The sequence below is a fragment of the Centroberyx affinis genome, unplaced genomic scaffold, assembly GCF_046629955.1.
Source record: "Centroberyx affinis isolate AG114_WGS23_722 - 3 ecotype Tasmania unplaced genomic scaffold, CSIRO-AGI_Caff_v1 ptg001253l_1, whole genome shotgun sequence".
In the NCBI taxonomy this organism is placed as follows: Eukaryota; Metazoa; Chordata; class Actinopteri; order Beryciformes; family Berycidae; genus Centroberyx; species Centroberyx affinis.
In genome coordinates, this window is record NW_027279764.1 from 50,576 (window position 1) to 69,558 (window position 18,983).

At 43.3% G+C, this 18,983-nt stretch overlaps 4 protein-coding genes across 5 annotated transcripts; all 4 read right to left on the bottom strand.

Moving 5' to 3' along the window:
• Positions 1–203: 203 nt before the first annotated feature.
• Positions 204–2,412, bottom strand: faslg (Fas ligand (TNF superfamily, member 6)). Its single transcript, XM_071524990.1, has 4 exons — positions 2,062–2,412; positions 1,287–1,332; positions 1,100–1,162; positions 204–1,004 (listed from the first exon to the last, which is right to left on the bottom strand). The coding sequence occupies exons 1-4, from the start codon at positions 2,338–2,340 to the stop codon at positions 586–588; spliced, it is 807 nt and encodes a 268-aa protein (XP_071381091.1). The 5' UTR covers positions 2,341–2,412; the 3' UTR covers positions 204–585.
• A 2,593-nt stretch (positions 2,413–5,005) lies between these two features.
• Positions 5,006–8,639, bottom strand: LOC139648765 (uncharacterized). 2 transcript variants are annotated; one of them, XM_071524997.1, is made up of 5 exons: positions 8,522–8,639; positions 8,179–8,219; positions 7,991–8,065; positions 7,695–7,875; positions 5,006–5,633 (listed from the first exon to the last, which is right to left on the bottom strand). In XM_071524997.1, the coding sequence occupies exons 1-5, from the start codon at positions 8,586–8,588 to the stop codon at positions 5,038–5,040; spliced, it is 960 nt and encodes a 319-aa protein (XP_071381098.1). In that variant the 5' UTR covers positions 8,589–8,639; the 3' UTR covers positions 5,006–5,037. The 2 variants fall into 2 exon arrangements, with proteins under 2 accessions (XP_071381098.1, XP_071381097.1); XM_071524996.1 differs by having other exon boundaries at positions 7,695–7,878.
• A 1,734-nt stretch (positions 8,640–10,373) lies between these two features.
• On the bottom strand, positions 10,374–13,303 carry caiap (CARD- and ANK-containing Inflammasome Adaptor Protein). Its single transcript, XM_071525001.1, has 4 exons — positions 12,127–13,303; positions 11,684–11,867; positions 11,219–11,441; positions 10,374–11,123 (listed from the first exon to the last, which is right to left on the bottom strand). Exons 1-4 carry the CDS (start codon positions 13,301–13,303, stop codon positions 10,374–10,376), a joined length of 2,334 nt encoding a protein of 777 aa, XP_071381102.1.
• Positions 13,304–16,645: 3,342 nt separating this feature from the next.
• Positions 16,646–18,684, bottom strand: jun (Jun proto-oncogene, AP-1 transcription factor subunit). The gene is made up of 2 exons (XM_071524966.1): positions 18,521–18,684; positions 16,646–18,326 (listed from the first exon to the last, which is right to left on the bottom strand). The coding sequence occupies exon 2, from the start codon at positions 18,324–18,326 to the stop codon at positions 17,361–17,363; it is 966 nt and encodes a 321-aa protein (XP_071381067.1). The 5' UTR covers positions 18,521–18,684; the 3' UTR covers positions 16,646–17,360.
• Between the last annotated feature and the right edge of the window lie 299 nt (positions 18,685–18,983).

Below are 18,983 nucleotides of genomic sequence, written 5' to 3' on the forward strand. Positions count from 1 at the left end.
ATTGAGTTGGTGTCTTCATCTACCTGCACACTTTCCAGTGGTCATGACCAAAACTGATGTGGGTGTTGCATGATTGATCAACCATGAAACTTTTCCAGATTTCAATGAGAAAGACTTCACATATTACCAGAACACTGAACTGTTTCAACTTCAAGTAAGATTAATTTCCTATTAGACAAATTTACCTCTTTATTTACCTTAAAACATCCGAGATATGACAAACAATTCACTGTTTCATAACCATACATTCAGACCTGACATCATCAGTGTCAGATCATAATATAAATACTTTAAAAAATGTTCCAACTAAACCAGCACCGTAGTGTTGACTGCAATTTCTCACAGCATCCATAATGTACAAGGAACATCTCATTTAATTATACAATCTAAAGTTGAAAATAGAAAGTTTTTTATTGGGTTTTACCATTACTTAACCTGTAATATTACCATTGCTACTGCAGCTATTAGTCATAGCTCATAGGAATCATCTGGGTACAAAGATTAGATCCTGACATTTGATATTCTCTCACTGTTAAATTTAACTGACAGACTGTCAAACAGTGAGTGAAGCCTCATCCTGAACTCTTAGATCTTGTAGAGACCAAAGAAGTTGGCATGATGTTGCTGGCTAAGATTTGTGGGGTGCGATACATTCACAAATACTCTGTCGCGTTCCTGCAGCTGCAGGGCAGAGCCAAGGTAACTCGCTGATGTCCAGAAATAACTCTGCTTCTGGCTGCAGAAACCAACTCTGTGGCCCTCCATCAGGGTCAGAGGTAAAGGATGCCCTGCTCTCCTCACAAACACCGAGTGAACAAATGAGTCTGTTTGGGAGCAGTGCCTGAAGCGCAACTCCACTCGTGAGTAAATGTGGTAGAGTCCAGTGTCGTTGACCTGCAGCGCTCCATCTTCAATCCGGTAAACTACGCCCCCTGCTGTGAACGCCCGGCCCACCCGTGGCTCCCATCGCAAGGTCTTATGGGATACATCTGTGTGAATTCGCCCTGCAGGAGGAGGGAAAATATGTTACATATTTCAGTCCTACAGTGGAGAAGCATAGAGTGGCATAGAGTAGAAGACTTGAAATATTGATGCTTACCTATGACATGTGCTGCAGGTCTACTGTCTGTCTTTTCTCTGTTCAACTCAGGTTCATAGAGACCTAAAACAGCCATTAGATTACAGTCACATCACCTCTTTTTTTCCTTTATTTAGCAACACTTTTCCCTTTAATGAAAAAAATATCCTGCAGGGTGAGAGAGGTGTAGAGAGTGGGGGAGACTTACCAACTTGCTTCTCAGGTGTATGAAACTCCTTCTCTGTATCAACCTCCTGTCAGATGAAACAGAAAGAGAAAAATCAATACCACATCACACAAAAGTACTTGTGCTTCTGTCTTCTTCTAAAAATTGTCTCTGAATGCGAGTTACAAAAAGGATATCCTGCCTCACTGGACTGGTGACCACAACTGAAATGATTACATCCTTGGTTTACATTTTTTAAATGTCACAGCAGTGGTGAGACGCATGAAAATTATTTTAAAAGGAGTTAATGTTTAAAGGAGTTAATGGGTTAAGTTTGAGGTTTTGTTTAATAATTTAAATAATTTTCCAGACAGCTTTTGTTCCACTCTGCCCACCTTACACCTATCTCCCCCTCTTGTGGTAATGGTGAGAGAAATCATACATAAGTAATTATGTTTTTGCAGTTTTACTCCCATTCAAAACTCCTTGTATTAAATGTGACTTTAAAAGTCTATTTTAAATTCTGCAAGAAGAAAGAAAAGGGAAATGTTTTACAAAAAGGCATGTCATTGACATCTATTGCCAACTATTGCTCAACCTCTTACTACACTCACATCTCTCCATCTTTCACTCTTGATGATCTAATATACTGTAAAGCTCTCCTATTCCTCCATCCCAAACTAATATCTTCACATACTGCTGAAATCATCATTCATCTGTTCATTTCAGTAAAAGCTCTTTGCATCTTTTAGCATTTCTCATGCCTCCTCACACTCTCCTCCACATCCACCTCCCATCCCAACCAGTATCTCCTTACCTGTTTCATCTTAGCCAGCTCTCTCTGTATTTTGTAAATCTGGTAGGCTCCGAGCCCCAGGGCCGCGAACAGGAGCAGCAGCAGCAACAGCAGAACCAGCAACAGGCCAGGACTGACCCCCATGCAGCCCCGGCTCTTCCCGCGGCTCCTCACCCTCTCCTGGGCCGGGGGGAAGGACCAGCAGGGGACCAGGCTGGGAGGCTGGGTGGAGTGCTGGGGACCTCCACTGTTGTCCACAAGAAAAACCTGGGGGAATGGATAGTTCTGGTCGTAGCTCATGGTGCAGGTCACAGACAGAGAGACAGAGAGAGAGGGAGTGTGTGTGTGTGTGTTGCCTCTGCATGCAAGAGGTGTGTGTCTCTGTCTGATCACCTCTGCTTTAAAAAAATAAGACGCTTCAGCTGTCAAGACACTCAGGAACCCACAATTTCCACCCACACATACATGTGACAAGTCCACTTTACTTCTCACGCACACACACACACACACACACACACACACACACACACACACACACACACACACACACACACACACACTCATACATCCATCCATTCATCTCTGTCCTCTGGTCTGCATGGATATGTATAGGATTTTGATGGCCACATTGACAGATTAACAACATTTTTTTCACTAATCTATCTAATCTATTGCAACTTCTCTCTCTCAATCTCTCTCTCGCTCTCTCTCTCTCTCTCTCACACACACACACACACACACACACACACAGTATTTATACATAACTACTGCATTACATAAAGCCTTATCAAGTGTATGTGAACCTAAACTAACTAACTAAACCACCTTTGTCTTTGCCTGGTGCAGAAAACGGTAGCAATGTTTTAAAGGAAGGAAGTTGGAGGTTACTGCTGACCCCCACTTCACTAACCACACAGAGAAACCAGCGGCCTCAAGGCATTATCAGAACGAGACCTTCTCACAAATTCCATGAAAGGAAAGATTGAGTAACTATGAACACAATTATCTAAGAAGCAGTTTATGTGCGATGTCAAGTGTTTTCGATCTTGTGGCCAAATTAACATACTTTTTACATTGCTTGGGGATTTTCTCTCACACCCACCGAATTCACCTGTAGATGAGATCGTTCTATCCATTATTGTGTACGTTGTTACTTACTGGTCTTGTTTTGCTGTGGTCTTCCAAATGAATGAATCTTGTATTGAATGTGAATATTTATCTTTAGCATTTAAACCATTCAAAAAATGTATTAGTGTCAACGGCAGATTGACAGCAATCAGACCATGTTAACTATGTACATCATTAAGGCAGTTTGTTAGTAAACAGTGATACAGCAGTTTCAGAAGCACACAGAGTAATCTTGGTGGGAAGATTATGTTGCCACATGAAAAAGACTTATGCCTCTGCGTTGGCTTTCATGCTGGCTGTATGAAAAAAGCTACTAGTGAGAGACAGAGACACACAGAGAGAGGGAGAGAGAGAGAGAAAGACAGAGAGAGAGGGAGAGAGAGAGAGAAAGACAGAGAGAGAGAGAGAGACACACACACAGAGAGGTGAGAAGTCTCACCAAAAACCAATACCTCAGAACTGGCTTACTTAGACTTACAGGAAAGCTGAACACTCACCACTCCCCTCCGCACTCAATGAATAGTTTATACCACCGTGGTCTCTCTACCATCTTTGGGTTTCGTGTCTCCTTGGATACTGTGCAATCACATTGTTCCTTCACTGTGGTTGCAGCAGTTTCCATGCAACAGCTGTAGCGCTCTGTTGATGGTTCGAGGAAGATAGAGGGTTGACCAAGAATGTTAAGTTTGCAGGCATAGTAGGCTTTTGGTGGTTTTTTCGAAAGGGCATCACTCTAACCTCATAGATGGGAGCTTGCTAGTGCAATTATTAATCAGCCTCGCTGTGGGACAGAAGTTGCTTATCTGCAGTGCTGTCTCCCTCACACCAAAATTACACCTTCCATACGTGGAATATTTACCACTATTATGTAAAATGGTCTACAAAAACACACACATTATTCACACACAGTTAATACTACAAAAAACACTCTCATTACAGTCGTTGTTGTGCACCCACAATATGCCAGAATCACATTAAAATGTCCTGTTTCATGCAATATTTGGTCATTTCTAAGCAAAAGACTACTAATGATGTACAGATCATGTAATGTAGCCAAATAGTGCTGTGCACACTGTAATGCAAAGCAAAACTTTATCCTGAAATAGAAAACACCATCTTTCTTTCAAACCAAACTGATCCTGGTTCTCAATACAAACACTGATTAAAATCTTTAATTGATTAAAATGTGCAGCTCTCAGGCTCGAGCTCGAGCTCTCAATGGTCTCAGGTGTGAGTTTCATTTCTTTCTCCAGGACCCTGTAAAGAGCAAGGGAAGCCCCACCTTGCACTGTGCATACAGATCTATCTAGAAGGGCAACTACGTCAAACTTAACCATAGACTGTATAAAGTGCCTGCGTTCTATGAGCTAATGCGCCCGTTTCCCAGAAGTGTCATGTTGAAAGCGGCCCTCATAGCAGCAGCACAGTGGGGGGTGGGAGGGGTTTGGGGTCTAACCAGGTCGTATTCAGTGCTGCTGCTCTAGTTAGTATAACTAAGCAAGAAGTCTGAAAATGAATCACTGAATCAGCAAGTATCTTCTCCGTTGCTCTCTCTTTCTCACACAGCCTGCTTTTTCTTTTGCATAATGGAGCTACTTGTGGTAATGATGACTGATTACACAAGGTTATAAGCACAGCAGAAATGCTGCATGAAAATGACAAGGAAATTCTCAACCCTAAATACCCAAATGCAGTCATCAAACAGCTCATCTCTTTTTGAATACATATCCTCCATTACCATTCACAGTTAGGAAACCTATCAATGAAGACAAGGAATCACGAGTTTCCATAAAATAATTTATTCTAATGCAAAATGTAGAAGATGGTGAACCTGATATCCATGCACCATTATATGACAATCTACAAATGTCACGTGTCAGACTCCTCATCAGAAGAGGAATAACAGCCTAGTCCCAGGACATGACCTGTCTTCTCTTCCATTGTCCCAGTATTGGAGGATTTCCCAGGTATCCTCTCTGTTGTTCCAAACCCTGGCTTATGTTCTTGGACTGCGCCCTTCTGTCCAATAACAGATTCCATCACTGCCTTGTCCTCTCCAACCCCTGCAGTGTCTTTACTCTGGGTGGAAAAACTTTGTCCCAGAGGAGAATTATAGAGGTTTGGCAGGCCCAACTGCAGCACCCTGGCCAGGCTCTGTGTCTGAGAGGCGCCTGGCTGAGCTGATGGTCCTCTGAAGCCAGCAACGGCCACCGCCAACCGCGTGCGGTCAAACAAGAGGGGCTGGTCCTGGTCCTGGTCCTGGTCCGCACAGGCTGGCTCCAAAGACCCTAAAATGGGCTTGGTGGGAACACAGGTTCTGGGCTTGGTCTCCGATTGGCTGAGATGTCCCTGTGTCTCACTGGCTGAGGGTTTACTACTTCCTGTCCATTTGCTGGCCAAGTCGCTGTCAGCTCCACTCACTGGTCCACTAGTGTCATGTGACTCACAGCTCCATGGTTTTTTAACTGTAAGAGTGAGAGCACAGGGAGAAATGAACAATCAGAGGACAGAAGTGATGATTCAGAACCTCTCTAAAAGCTGCTGGCTGTTCTAATGCAGTATGTTCACCAGTAGGGGTGAAACGGTTCCCGAAAAAATATCCGAACCGTTCGGTTCGCCACCCACGGGTCGGTGCGCGTTTCATTCGGTTCTGTGTCCCCCCACTCCCCACGTGGGTCCGATCTCCCTGGAGAGTATCTGTCCAATCAGTTGTGAGAATTACACGTCAATCTACGATGACAGTTTCAGGCTCTTGTCAGATTGTCTACAATGCTACTGCTCTACTGGTCTGTGAATCACCAAATGACAGACATGACGTGATGCGCACATTGGCGCATTAGAGATTGGTTTGGATAAATTTGTATACACTGACCAACTTTTGATTTTGTGGCTTCCATGCCGATATTGTGGCAGTGTGCCGCAGAAGAGCCCGACGTCACTCTGCAATCACACTGACAGCAGGAAGAGAGGAGGAGGAGAGCCGGTAGGACCAGAACAACTTGCTCTTCCCGCAGCTTTTAAGCAATTGCTCAGTGTGAGTTCAGACAGGCACAGAGCAATAACCAAAACCTTGTGGGTAGTGATGCGAGGGTCAGGTTTTTTTTAACCCGCGATCGCCCGATCCGACACATCAACATCCGAATCCTCCCGTTCGTTCTCAGTATTATCTTCAATCGACCCAACCCGCCCCACCCGCGGATAAACCTGCGGGACCTGTGGGTTTCGGATTGACCCGCACATCACTACGTGGGGGTGCTTATTCAGTAGTGGAAGATTTCAGTACATGATTTAAGTTGCATTTAGGGATGCCACGATTGATCGGCCAGCAATCGGAATCGGCCGATATTCAGTATAAATATGAGATCGGAGAATTCCGATAATGCTTTAATAGTCGCTGATTGCAAAAACCGATCGATGACGCAAAACACGTGAGCCATTTCTCAGCGGAGTTGGTATCATTGTCACATGCTAATTCACCTCAAAACATGTCGGCGGTGTGGATGTTAATTAAAAACACAAATCTTCATGGACAACCAGTAACGGCGCAGTCCGTCACGCCCGCTACTTCCCCTCATTTAATTCTCTGCTTATTTAATGCATCAATTCATCGCATGCCATGTGCGTTTGTTTACATAATGGTCTGAACTGGACGACGGTTGAGACCCTAACAGCGGAGAGGCAACTGAAAAGTTTCATTTCTCTCTCTCTTAAGAACATTCACTTTTACAAAAACAAAGACTGAAACGGATATATATCTTCGGAGGGTGTCTCCATTTATTTAACTCGACTCAACAACACAGGCAAGTGGCAACAGTCTGAGTCTTGTGCTTCAGTTATCTCACTAAATCATGTTGCTACCTAGAACGCACATGGTTTTGTTTACATAATGATAAAGTAAATATTGAGGTAGAAAAAAAGAAAATGTGGATACTTTTTAACCAGGACTCAATTTGATGGATGAAATGTATGTAAAATGGAAACTGTTAGACCTGTAATACTGCTATACCAGCTGCTACAACAAAACAAAAGAACTATCGGTATGGCCGATCGGTATAGGCAGATATGGCTCATAGACGATCGGCGGCAAAAAAAAACCCTAGTTGCATTTTATGTTGATGCCCTGGAGTAAAGCCACTGAAGGAGTATTTACTTGGAAAGTCTGTTGATTTAGTTATACCGGACTTTAATTTTTAGTGAAAAAAAGTTTTCATTCAGGCAAACTTAAGATTTTTTTTAAATACATACATTGTGTAAATTGGAATTTGCAGTTGTATTTCCCATCCCCAGGGCACCAGATAGGCCTATATATACTGAACCGAACCGAAACTGTGACCCCCAAAACCGTGATATGAACGGGAACCATGAGTTTTCTGAACCGTTACACCCGTATTCAGTCTGAATCGGTAATTAAAACATATGCATGGCAAGGGAAGCATTTCTTAATTTCAGGGCTGCATCATGCCAGCTCTTCACTAGCTTTTAGTTTATTATGAATTAAGTAATGAAGAACAATTTAATGAGCTGACCGGAGCTTGGAGAGTCCTGTGTGTCCGCTCTCCTTTTGGAGTATGCTCGGGGAGTCCATGGCTTATGTTTACAGGAGGGGTCAAGAACTCGTAGTTTGGTGATGAAGTACTCTTTTTCTAAAGCTTCAATGCACAGCTGAAACTCTGCTATCTTCCTCTCTGGATAGTGAGATAGCTGGGACTGCTGAGGGGCAAGATACAAAAATACATATCATTTAACTTCATGCAGACCATTCAATCCTCAGCCAGCGTTGAAACCCCATAGTTTACTCATATCGTACATTAGAAACACCTACCTGCAAGTAATACTCTATTTCACTCTTGATGCTAGGGATCCACTTTTTCACAGAGGAAGCAGAATTAAGCGTAGACTGTGGAAGAACATGAACAGGCGTGAAACAACAACGTGAAAGTCCATATGAAAGCGTGATGTGAAACTGAGATGTGTGAACAGATTACATTGTTATAACAACTTTTTAATTACCAGTTTGGGTCTGCGCTCATGCACATCTTTAATTCGTCCTTCTGTGAAGGGAGATATGAAAGCAAAGAAGACATTATGGCTAACAGTAAGACCTATATAGAGCAATTTTGTGTGCGTTTTTTCACTTCAACTGGATGAATTAATTCAAGGATGGTACCGACAATTAACTTAGCTCTCTAACTGCAGTTATCAGGGGCTGAACGATGGGATAGCAGTAGTTGGCGCTGGAGCTAAACGGCTAACGTTAGCTAGTTAGCCTATCTGCTACCAGAAGCTAACTAGCCGCGTACCACAGTGTTATCCGCCGTGTATTCATTAAATGACAATAAATGCTGTCGCTTGCCCTCTCTTTCTTTCTGAAGCCACAGTCTGTTCAATCTCCCTTGTTGTTTCTCCTCGTTCCTTGCCATTTCAAGCTAGCCAGGCCAGAAGCATGAGACAGACAGCAACAAAGTCACGTGACACATGGGAAGTGGTCGTCATAGAAACGAGAGCAACATAGTAGCCTAGACGCTCCTTGAGTAGTCTAGCAGTCTGCCAGGCTCCCCCAACGGCATCGTAGAGTCATCTAGAAAAAGAAAAGAACAATAAAGGGAAAACTGAAGCCAGTGGGAAATTTGCCATTCGGAAAAGTGTTATTATTAAATTATTTTATTTTACTTATTTATTTTTTATTATTTTTGACAAAAGGCCATTTGGAAATTAGGTCCGTTACTGTGAAATGATATTTCATGGGATAACATTTCATAGTATTCAGTTGGATAATGGTTAATTACTTAAAAATAATAAAATAAAAAATAAGGCACATTTATTTACTTCAGTATGTCACATTTTGGTCCTCCCCTAAACCATTTATTTCACTATTTATTTCATATTTGATGAGATTTTGTCTCTCGGGCTCAAATCTGAGAATATTTTTTATTGCTAAATATGATTTTGTCCAGAATCCCATGACTATCTGTATTGTAGGTAGAGAGATAACAGTGAAACTATGATCAAAATAGTCATTCTTCTACATTCTCTAATTGTGCTAACTTCTTGTAAATGAAATGATGCTGAAGTTTAACAGTTCCTCAATTTGCTGCAGGGACCCCCTGGAACCCCATCAAGAACCCCATCAAGGACTCCTGGTGATCCCCGGACCCCATGTTGAGAACCACTGGAGTAGACTACTCACATCTTGATAATGGGCTTCTTTGACCTAGTTCTGAAGCGAACATAATGCACTCTCAAGTTTTAGGAAACAAATGTGTGGAAAAACTACCAAACTGATGGCTCCACCTTGTGGCAGGCTAGGGGAGCATGGGGTCGACTGACCACAAGGCAAGTTTACCCCTTAGTAGTGTTAAAAGAAAAATCTCTCTCCACCTAGATGTATAGAGCACAGAGAACCCCCTTCTCACTCTGGAAATCACAAATTGAAGTAGAAATAGACATGGCAGGTTGAGGGAAAGTGGGTACAACAAAAAAGTAAATTACAACACTTGATCACAAAAAGACACCTGGAATGCATTGAACATCACAAATTGATTATATCTAACTGTAAGAGTATCCGAGTATCTCCTCCTCAGTTAGTAAAAATGAAATATTGGAAATGGAAAATTTGTAAATCAAAGACTTTTGGGAATGAAAGTGGCTTTGATGTCAATACAGACTCCATTTTTCTTTTGCAGTAAGAATATGTTAGTTTTATGTAGAGCAAATGACATGAATTATTAATTAATTAGTCATATTTCTTTGAATGTGATACTTTATTGACCCCATAGGAAAATTCTCTTTTCTTTGAACCCTGGTCTGCTGGTTGAAGGGGGTTTCCCTACTACTTACTTGACTTATAATTAGAAAACCAATCCTTGCAACAACCAACCTTCATACTCTCTTCAGTGTCCAAGAAACAAACATTTTACTATTTCATTTTTTTTTTACTTTCTGCATTCATTTTCTGTTTAATGTGATTAAGAGTTCATATAAATTGGGTGCATGTAACTTAAAATAAACAACACCTCTCACAGTATTTGATGATTTCAAGGTCAGCGATGTGATGTCACCAATGTGAGTTTCACATTGATCTGATTTCCAGAATGACTGGACAGATATCAGATGTAAGAGCAATATCAATATCTCAACAGTATCAATATCAATACTCAATACTCATCCTTCCATTTTCAGTTGCTGTCATTTGTCCTCCCCTTCCCCTACTTGATGAGAAACATCTTTCTCTTGAGTAAGGTTGCAATGTTCTCATGTCCCGGCGTGTCTCCGCTCTCTGCCACCTGCAGTGGAGTCTTCCCCACGTTATTTGTGGCCTGCAGGTTCGCCCTTTTCCCCCGTCCCACCTGCGCAGCTTGGCCCCAACCCACAAGCCTCCTCACCACTTCCTGGTGTCCCCCCCGGGCAGCACAGTGCAGCGGGGTGTCTCTACTGTTATCTACTGCGTTGATCTTTGCCCCAGTTTCCAGGAGCAGCTCCACCACGCCGTCATGCCCCCTGTCAGCCGCGGCGTGCAGAGCGGTTTTCCTCCACACATTTCTCTCCTCTATCCCCTTGTTCTTGAGTGAATGTAGCAGAGCTGTAACCACGCTAGCACGCCCGCTAGCTGCTGCATAATGGAGCGGCGTGGAGCCATCCATGTCTTTAGCCCGTCCCTTGGCCTTGTGGGACAATAGTGATTTCACAGTGTCTACATTTCCCTCCGTAGCAGCCAGGTGGAGGGCAGTTTTCTTCTCTTTGTCAGTAGTGTTAGGGTTCGCCCCGGCTGAGAGCAGCAAGTCCACCACGGGGTTTTCTCCCTGGGTGGAGGCCGCCCAGTGCAAGGCCGTCTTCCCCAGTTTGTCCCTGGCTTTGGGGTCCGCCTTGCCCCGAAGAAGCTGGATTACTGTCTCTGCATCGCGCTGCTGACTGGCTATATGCAGAGGGGTCAGGCTGTCCTGAGCGACTGCATTTACCTGAGGAAATAACACACAACTAGTGTAAAGATCCACAAATCAGTAATTGCTTTGACATTTTTTTTAGATATTTCTTTCAATATCTCTGAATTTACCTGCGCCCCAGCTCTTAGCAACAGAGCAACTAAGGCTGACCGGTTGTGTTGGGCGGCCAGGTGTAGAGGGGTTTGGGCTTTAGGTCCGGTAGTGTTGGGATCTAATCCCTTCTCCAACAGTGTCTGTACTATGGGCGCACTGCCGCTGTGGACGGCCAGGTGTAAGGCTGAGGAGAGGTTGGGTATAGCAGCATCTAGTCTGGCCTGTGCTGCTGCTAGAGCTCTGTGATAAAAAAAAAATAAGGAGAGTCATTCAATTACTCAAATGTCTATAATGATTGATTCATGATTTTAAGCAACATAAAAATAAAAACTCTACTATGAAATATGTAAAATCTCAGACTCTCAGATTCTCCTTGGCTCTCAGATTCCCTGAATATTTTCAGCAGCAAGTCTGGGATGTGTGGAAGAGCCAAGTGAATGTATTTTAGAGACATCCAGTGTCGGAGGTCAGAGGACATTTACCTGAACACTTCTGTGTGCCCCAGCTCAGCGGACAACAGGAGGGGAGTGTACCCCTGTTTGTCGTGCATGTTCACATCAGCTCCACTGTGTATCAGAGCAGCCGCCACCCCACCTTGGTTGTTTCTAACAGCTGAGAAGAGAGCGGAGCCCAGATCCTCTGCACCGAGGGATCCTCTGGCATGAGCTGAGGTTTGCAGAAATATGATGATGAAAACATGAATATTCACAATTTCATGCTTTACTTATGTGTAATTACAATTACAATTAACAACAAAACAAAATGTATTTTAATGCAAAGTGATACGATATTACTAGATAATATTGTATTTATCAATATTATGTGTACACTTACAATACCACAACTGCTCTATAGATCACACACAATGTGAAGTTGGGTGTGTGATACAGTATATTTGCGTATATCACAAAGTTATTAGACTCACCAAGCAGCAGATGGAGAATTGATCCATGGTTAAGTTTAATAGCTTCATTAATAACACCATGGTCAACTTTAGCCCCTGCGTTTAGAAGGACAGTCACAGTTCTCTCATTGTTTTCGGTAACTGCATAGAACAACGCTGTTTGTTTATGGTGATTTGTGGCATCAACAGCCGCCCCACTCTGCAGCAGCAACTCAGCCAGCCTCCAGTTGTCTTCCTTGGCTGCAAAATGGAGGAACGAGTCCTGTGTTTGGCTCTTGGAGTGCCTGGTCTCCTCCTCCACTAGGGCCTTAACTGAATCCAGGTGCTCGTCCTTTGCTGCCAGGTGGATGGGAGTCCTGGCCTGCGTATCCAGGGTGTAGATGGGGGCCCCGGCCTTCAGGAGGGCTGTTACTACCTCAGTGTGACCCCTGCTGGCTGCTCTGTGAAGAGCTGTGTGGCCCTCGCCATCCTGCAGGTCCAGCCTGGCCCCTCTAAGGAGCAGGAGCTCGATGGCTGACAGGCGGCCATGCTCAGCAGCTACATGTAACAGCGTCTCGTTGGAGGAATTGACAGCGTTGGGGTCAGTATCTTTTAACAGCTCCTCCAGGAGTGAAAGCTCCCCTCCTGAAGCAATGATAGTGAAAAGGTTTTCTGGTTTATTCTGTGCTGGTTTACGCACCTCTGATGTTACAACTGGGACTGTGTGTCTGTCTTCCTTTTGAGTTTTTGATCTCTTGCTCTCTTTGATGGCGAACAAAGTCTTCTGAGTGACAGTTCGATCAGTGCTTTTACCAATTCCCTCCTCATCCCTCTCCAGCAAATATCCAATCAACTGTCTCCTTGTGTCTCGAATACTTTCATTCACTCCCGCCACATAGGCCTTGATTCGCTGATACAGGTCTGGTTCTGCCAGCATGAGACAGGGATGGAAGAATTTGCGACAAGCCCTTTCACCTCTGGCCAGCAGGAGGTCCAGCACCCTGGAGTTCTGCTCCGCTCGCGTCCTGATGGTCAGAACGACGGACCTCTTGGCTGCTGTCATGACCCCCTCCGTGACGAGAAGATCCAGTAGATCCTCAGTGTGTGAGATCCCATAGACCAGATCCCTCCTCTTCACCCTGATCACATCTATAGCATAGGGATTGGTAGAGCTTGATGCTGCTTGAGCATTTTGAAAACCTTTGAATATATTGATCATTTTAAATATATTTAAAGTAAGAAATTAAAGGTATTCATCATATATTGTATGCCTTCACACTCAGTAAGTAACTAGTGGGTCTCGCTGTGTGTGTGTTTTATATCTCATTGCTAAGTGAAATATCTCACCCTGGCAACCAGATAAATAGAGAAGGCATTTACTGTGCAGATCCGGCCCAACTTAATCTGTCCTTTGTGAGCCATGTGACCAACTGACATTGTTGTTATTAGATATGGCATGGTAGACTGTATGGTATGTATGACAGTATATTGTTCATTATTGTTATTGCAGTTCGGTATTTAAATAGTTTATGACCACCACTGAGCCTGATGTTGAATTCCTTCATTTTATATAACATTGTTCAGTTTTGTGTGAAAAAGTGTAATCTCTGCATCATATCTCAAATCAAATCATATATCAAATGACAGTATCAAAAATATATGTGTGTCAGACGGTGTCTCACATCAGCTTTATTGAACCTCTTTGTGAAAATCATGTGTTCAGCAGGAGCAACAAGCTTTGGAAAAGGTGCTTGGCACTCTGTAGTGTAAAAACTAAAGAGGCTTTATTAGAAAAGCTACATTTTATAAAATATGTCCAATGTATCTAATGGTTAATCTTTGATGCCCCTAACAAAACCCTGCTTGGTCGATAGGTTTTCTATGGTATAAGCCTTCCATACACAAGCCGAGCATCTTTCCAAAGGTATTTGTGTCAAGTGCACCTATCAAAGTGTACCAGTCTTGACACCATCAGCGCTTCTGCCTTCTACACGTAAAATGTTTAACTTCTGTTCCTCTATCACGTATCATAAAATGAAATTGATAGCCTACATGTTATTTAGTGGATTGTATTTACCGGTTATTTATCGTATATATATCCGAAATTCTACGTTCAAGGCGACATTCAAAAACATTCATACATCTGTTCTGCATGCCATTTGTTTCCTTTATTGTGCTTTAATTTGAACATCAAAGACGGTTTGTTACCACTGTGGCAATGCATTCAGTGATTTGTCCTTAGGAAGTATGTCCAATCCTCTCTTTGAAGAACTTCTCGGAGCTCATTGAAGTGCCGCTCTGAGTCCAGATCACTAGAGGCGATCGACTTCCCGTAAGACCCGCCTAGTCTGAGTGACGTAGATCTTCCGACTGCTCTCTCTCCTTATATGGTAGGAAGGGACACCGCTTTCCGGAATGATGTCATATTGCCCCAAATTTTGGCAATCACAGCGGATTACAGCAGATTTATACATTTTACCAAATACTATTATACTGAAATTGGAAAAGGGATTCATATAATAATGAAAAAACATGCAGCTACGTAACACATCATAGTCTAGGCTGCTTAATTGGGCCCAAAAATCAGATCATCAATTATTTTCCATTCACTGTAAATAATGGCTATTGAATGTAAATATTTTCACCATTTTCACCTGCTTCTGAGTTATTTAAGATACAAACTGACAAACAGCCTAAACAACCGCATTTATAAAACCTCAATAGCAATTCCAAAGACAGTTTCAACAGGAAATGTTTAAAATCTACATTACAGATTTATAAGGTCTGTGATTCCTAGAGCGTACTTTGTTTGTGTGGTTTCCACGGCTATTCATCTGCTATTTGTCGCTATTGTCTGTTACGTGATTTATACTGTGCCTTGATGCCATATCTGTCTGTTGTGTGTTTTTTATTTTAATCTCACTCTCACCATCATAATTGATTTACCTTGTTAATGAAACTAAACTAAAAAAAATAATTAATTAATTAATAAATATATAAATAAATTTAAATGAAATAAAATGAAAACCCAGATGAACATATTATTCCATACAGGCTCATTTTAAAGATTCAGTAGGCTATGTATCCACTCAGACTCAAAAATATCCAACATGTAGTTTTCTAGTTTTATAGGCAACCTATAGAGTTATAGAACAACCTAGTCTTGTAATAAATTGATTCTTGAATTCATGACAGGTCCATATGAATTTATCTAAAAACAACACCTGATAGGCCTAAACGTTCATTATCATTTCTTGCACATTTAAAACACAGTGGAATCATAAAACATTTTGAGACGGCAAAAATATTGCAGTTCAGGACGTCTGTCAGGTAACTCAGACTCAGACAATGTCGCCATCTAGTGGTTAACAGTAGTACTGCAGGAGCCTCTGGTGGCCTGTGACTGTTCAAGGCAGTTTATATGTAGTACCGTATCTATACCGTCCCACCACATTCACCTGCTGTAATTTATGTCCAGTCTGTTTTATTTTAGGTTAGAATGTTTGCTTGGGTTATTGGGGGAATTTAAGAAGGTTTCTTTACTTTCAATATTAAACAGTCTCACCTAAAATGTGAGTAATGGGCCTATCCCCCATACTTGTTGAAACTAGCATAATCACTGTTTAATGCTTTGTGTAGTGGAATGTACTGTACCACAAAATAGCTGTGTCCTATGTAAAAATTGAGTTAATATAAGTCAAGTCAGATTTTATTCTCTTACTCTTACAAAGGATGTGTAATTGTTAACACATCTGTGTGTCTTCTTTGGGACAACACATACTTGTGTTACTTTTCAACACAACATATGTTAATGACAATACATTTTAACACAACATGTGTTGTTATTAACATATGTTGTGTTGAAAAGTGACACAAATGTGTGCTGTCCCAAAGAAGGCACACAGATGTGTTAAAAACTACACATCCTTTTTAAGAATCTATTTTCTATTCATTTCTAGTGTTATACTGTAGGATTTCTATTTCTAATTTGAACCCTTTTGGTGGTTTAATTTGTTTCAACATTGTTCTTCAAAGTGCTGGGGTTCTCTCACAGGAAGTACGGTTGAACAATTCAGTGATGCAAAAGCAACGAGGCAACATGATAGCCTACGAATTTTAATGTAGCCTACTTTGTGTATCAAAGTCATTGATAGATATCTTCAGTTCAGCTTAATTCATTGCTTACTTCATGTTGCTGTAATACTGTAATAGAGTGTGATGGGGATGTAGAGTTAAGATGTGAATAATGGGCAGAAATAAGGAATATCTACTTTCACCCTCAGTCTTCAGGTGGGCCAGTATGGGAGTGCTGTAACATTAAGCAGAGAACTCAAACTCCACACCAATTTGCAGTATTGGCCTAGATCAGTGAGTGTGCTGGGTCAGTCTGAAACACAATCACTTAGCCCGGATCAATACAGGCACTAATGGAATTTACCTTGAGGTACTGGGAGCTAGCAACTCTTGCAACATGTTGCAACATGTTTTATTGTGTGAGCTCCTGACACACCCACTGTCTTTCTGTCACACTCACAGAACACAGAAACAACGTTGCTTCATTTTATTTAGTTTATTTTCTTAAATATTGATTAGTTTCTGAAGTGCTCAGAAAACAAACATAAAAAATTATACAGTATTCTTATTACAAATGGTAAACATAAGTACTCCAAGTTGATCTTATATACATATAACAATGAGTGAAACCCCATTAAACAACTTTAGAAAGAAACAAGTACATCTTGAAGCTTTTCTAACTTAACAATTTCTTACAATTAAGAAAAAGTACGTTGTACTATAACTCAGAAGTCAGGCAACTTTTGTTACAACTTTTCAGCCTTTTAGAGTTGGCCAACACGCCCAAGTTTGACGCCATATGGCTACAGCAAGAAGAGTCTCTATTGCAGATTCTTAAATCCTCTAATACTGAATTTCTTCTTTGATGGTCATGATCAGGTCCATGCAGAGATGGGTGTAAATCAACAAAAGTTCAGTCCTGTCCTGTTCTGTAAAAACAGCATGAAACAAAACAGAAAGATATCCTGCTTGTTGCCATCTCCCCTCTGGTTCATGGGTACTGTCAGTGTCCAGAGCCCCTCTCCGGGACGCGCCACCGGGGAGCGCGTGGCACTAAGGAAAAGTGCCAGCCCCGGTCCTGCCAGTCTCGCGCCACATCATCCCAAATCCTGTCACGATTTCGGGAGACACAGCCACTCACTATCATACGAAGTGTCCGTTTCGTTCAACTACAGTCTTATCTCTCCGCGCTGTTTCCCCTCTCAGAAGGTCTGGAGCTGCTGCGTTAGCATAAGCTGGCACCCGCTGTTGACGTGGTTCATCACCTTCTGCTTCAGCTGGGCCACCTGCTCGCGCAGCATGTTGGCGGTGGACGCGAGCTCAGAGTTCTGGGACTTGAGGGTCTTCACTTTGTCCTCGAGCCTAGAGATCCGCTCCAGCTTCCTCTTCCGGCACTTGGAAGCGGCGATGCGGTTTCTCATGCGCTTCCTCTCAGCCTTGATGCGCTCCTGGCTCTCCATGTCGATCGGGGACAGAGGGGGGGTCTCCCCCGGCATCTCGGGCACGGTCTGGGGCTCTTCCTTGAGAGCCGAGAGGCGGGGCAGGGGGCCGGAGGGCTGCCCGTAGATGGGCAGCTGTGGCGGGGCAGCGGAGAAGGACATAGTCGGGGCTGAGGTTGTGTAACTCGGCGCCGAGACAGTGCTGATGGCCGGGTTGAAAGTGTTCAAGTCCTCGTACACCGGCGAATCAGAGCGCATGGTGGCGTTGTTGTTATAAACGGTGGCACCGGCGACGGATGAAACAGGTGGCAGGGCGGTGTTGACACTGGTCTGGGGAGCTGAAGTTACACTCACACTGGCCACGGCGGGCATGTGCTGGTGATGGAGCTCCGCCAAGGCGCGCACGAACCCCTCCGCGAAGCCCTCCTGCTCGTCGGTGACATTCTTCGGGCAGATGAACTGGGTCGGGGTCGGCGTGGTGGTGATGAGGCCGTTGCTGGACTGGATGATGAGCCGCTCCAGCTCCGGAGAGGCCAGCTTCAGCAGCCCCACGTCCGGAGAGGTCAGGATGTCGCTGGCTTTCGCCCGGAGATGAGGCTTGAGTGTCCCGGTCGGGTCTGCGAGGTTCAGTGTCATGTTGTGTTTCAGTGTTTTGGGGTTGTATCCGTAGCCCGCGTTGTCATGCTGAGAGAAAGCGTTGATGGAGTCGTCATAAAAAGTAGTTTCCATCTTGGTAGACATAGAAGAGAAACCAAAACAAGTTAGAAAGTCTCTTACAGAACAACTTTTCGTCCTTCTTTTCCTCTTCTTGGTTTATCAGCTGAGAAAAAGAAACGTCTGGTTCCCAAACTGTCCTATCTGTGCGTAAAACTTCCGAACTTGAGTTGAATGCGCACTTCTCAGACCAAGGAAATAATATTTACTTTCTATTCAGCAAGCGATGGCCGATGAGTCAAACTGCTGTTAAAATTGCTCAGAAAGCTTCTCTGGTCGTATCCACACCTCTGTTCAGTCACTGATTGAAAAGCGCCAAGTGGCTCTAACTCTCTCGTCAGGCACCACTGTCGCTGTAGTGCTTTCTCCGGTGTGGTGTGTATACTCTGAGCGGTGCAGCGTGGAGGCAAACCTTATCTGCTGCCGCTGCCTCTCTAAAAATAGCCATGATGTCATGCCCGGGCTCTCCCATTGGCTGGAGGCCGTTCCGCGGGGCGTAGCCGAGTCTTCAGATAAGGCGCGTTGCCTTGACGACCACCCAGAAGATTCTTACTCTCGCGGTGGATTGTGGGATGAGGTAATGCTGTAAGGAGAGGGCCGCGGTGGATTGTGGGATGACGTATTGTTTTTGAATATCTGGTTACCCGCTTTACTGTTGGTGGCGGGATAGCC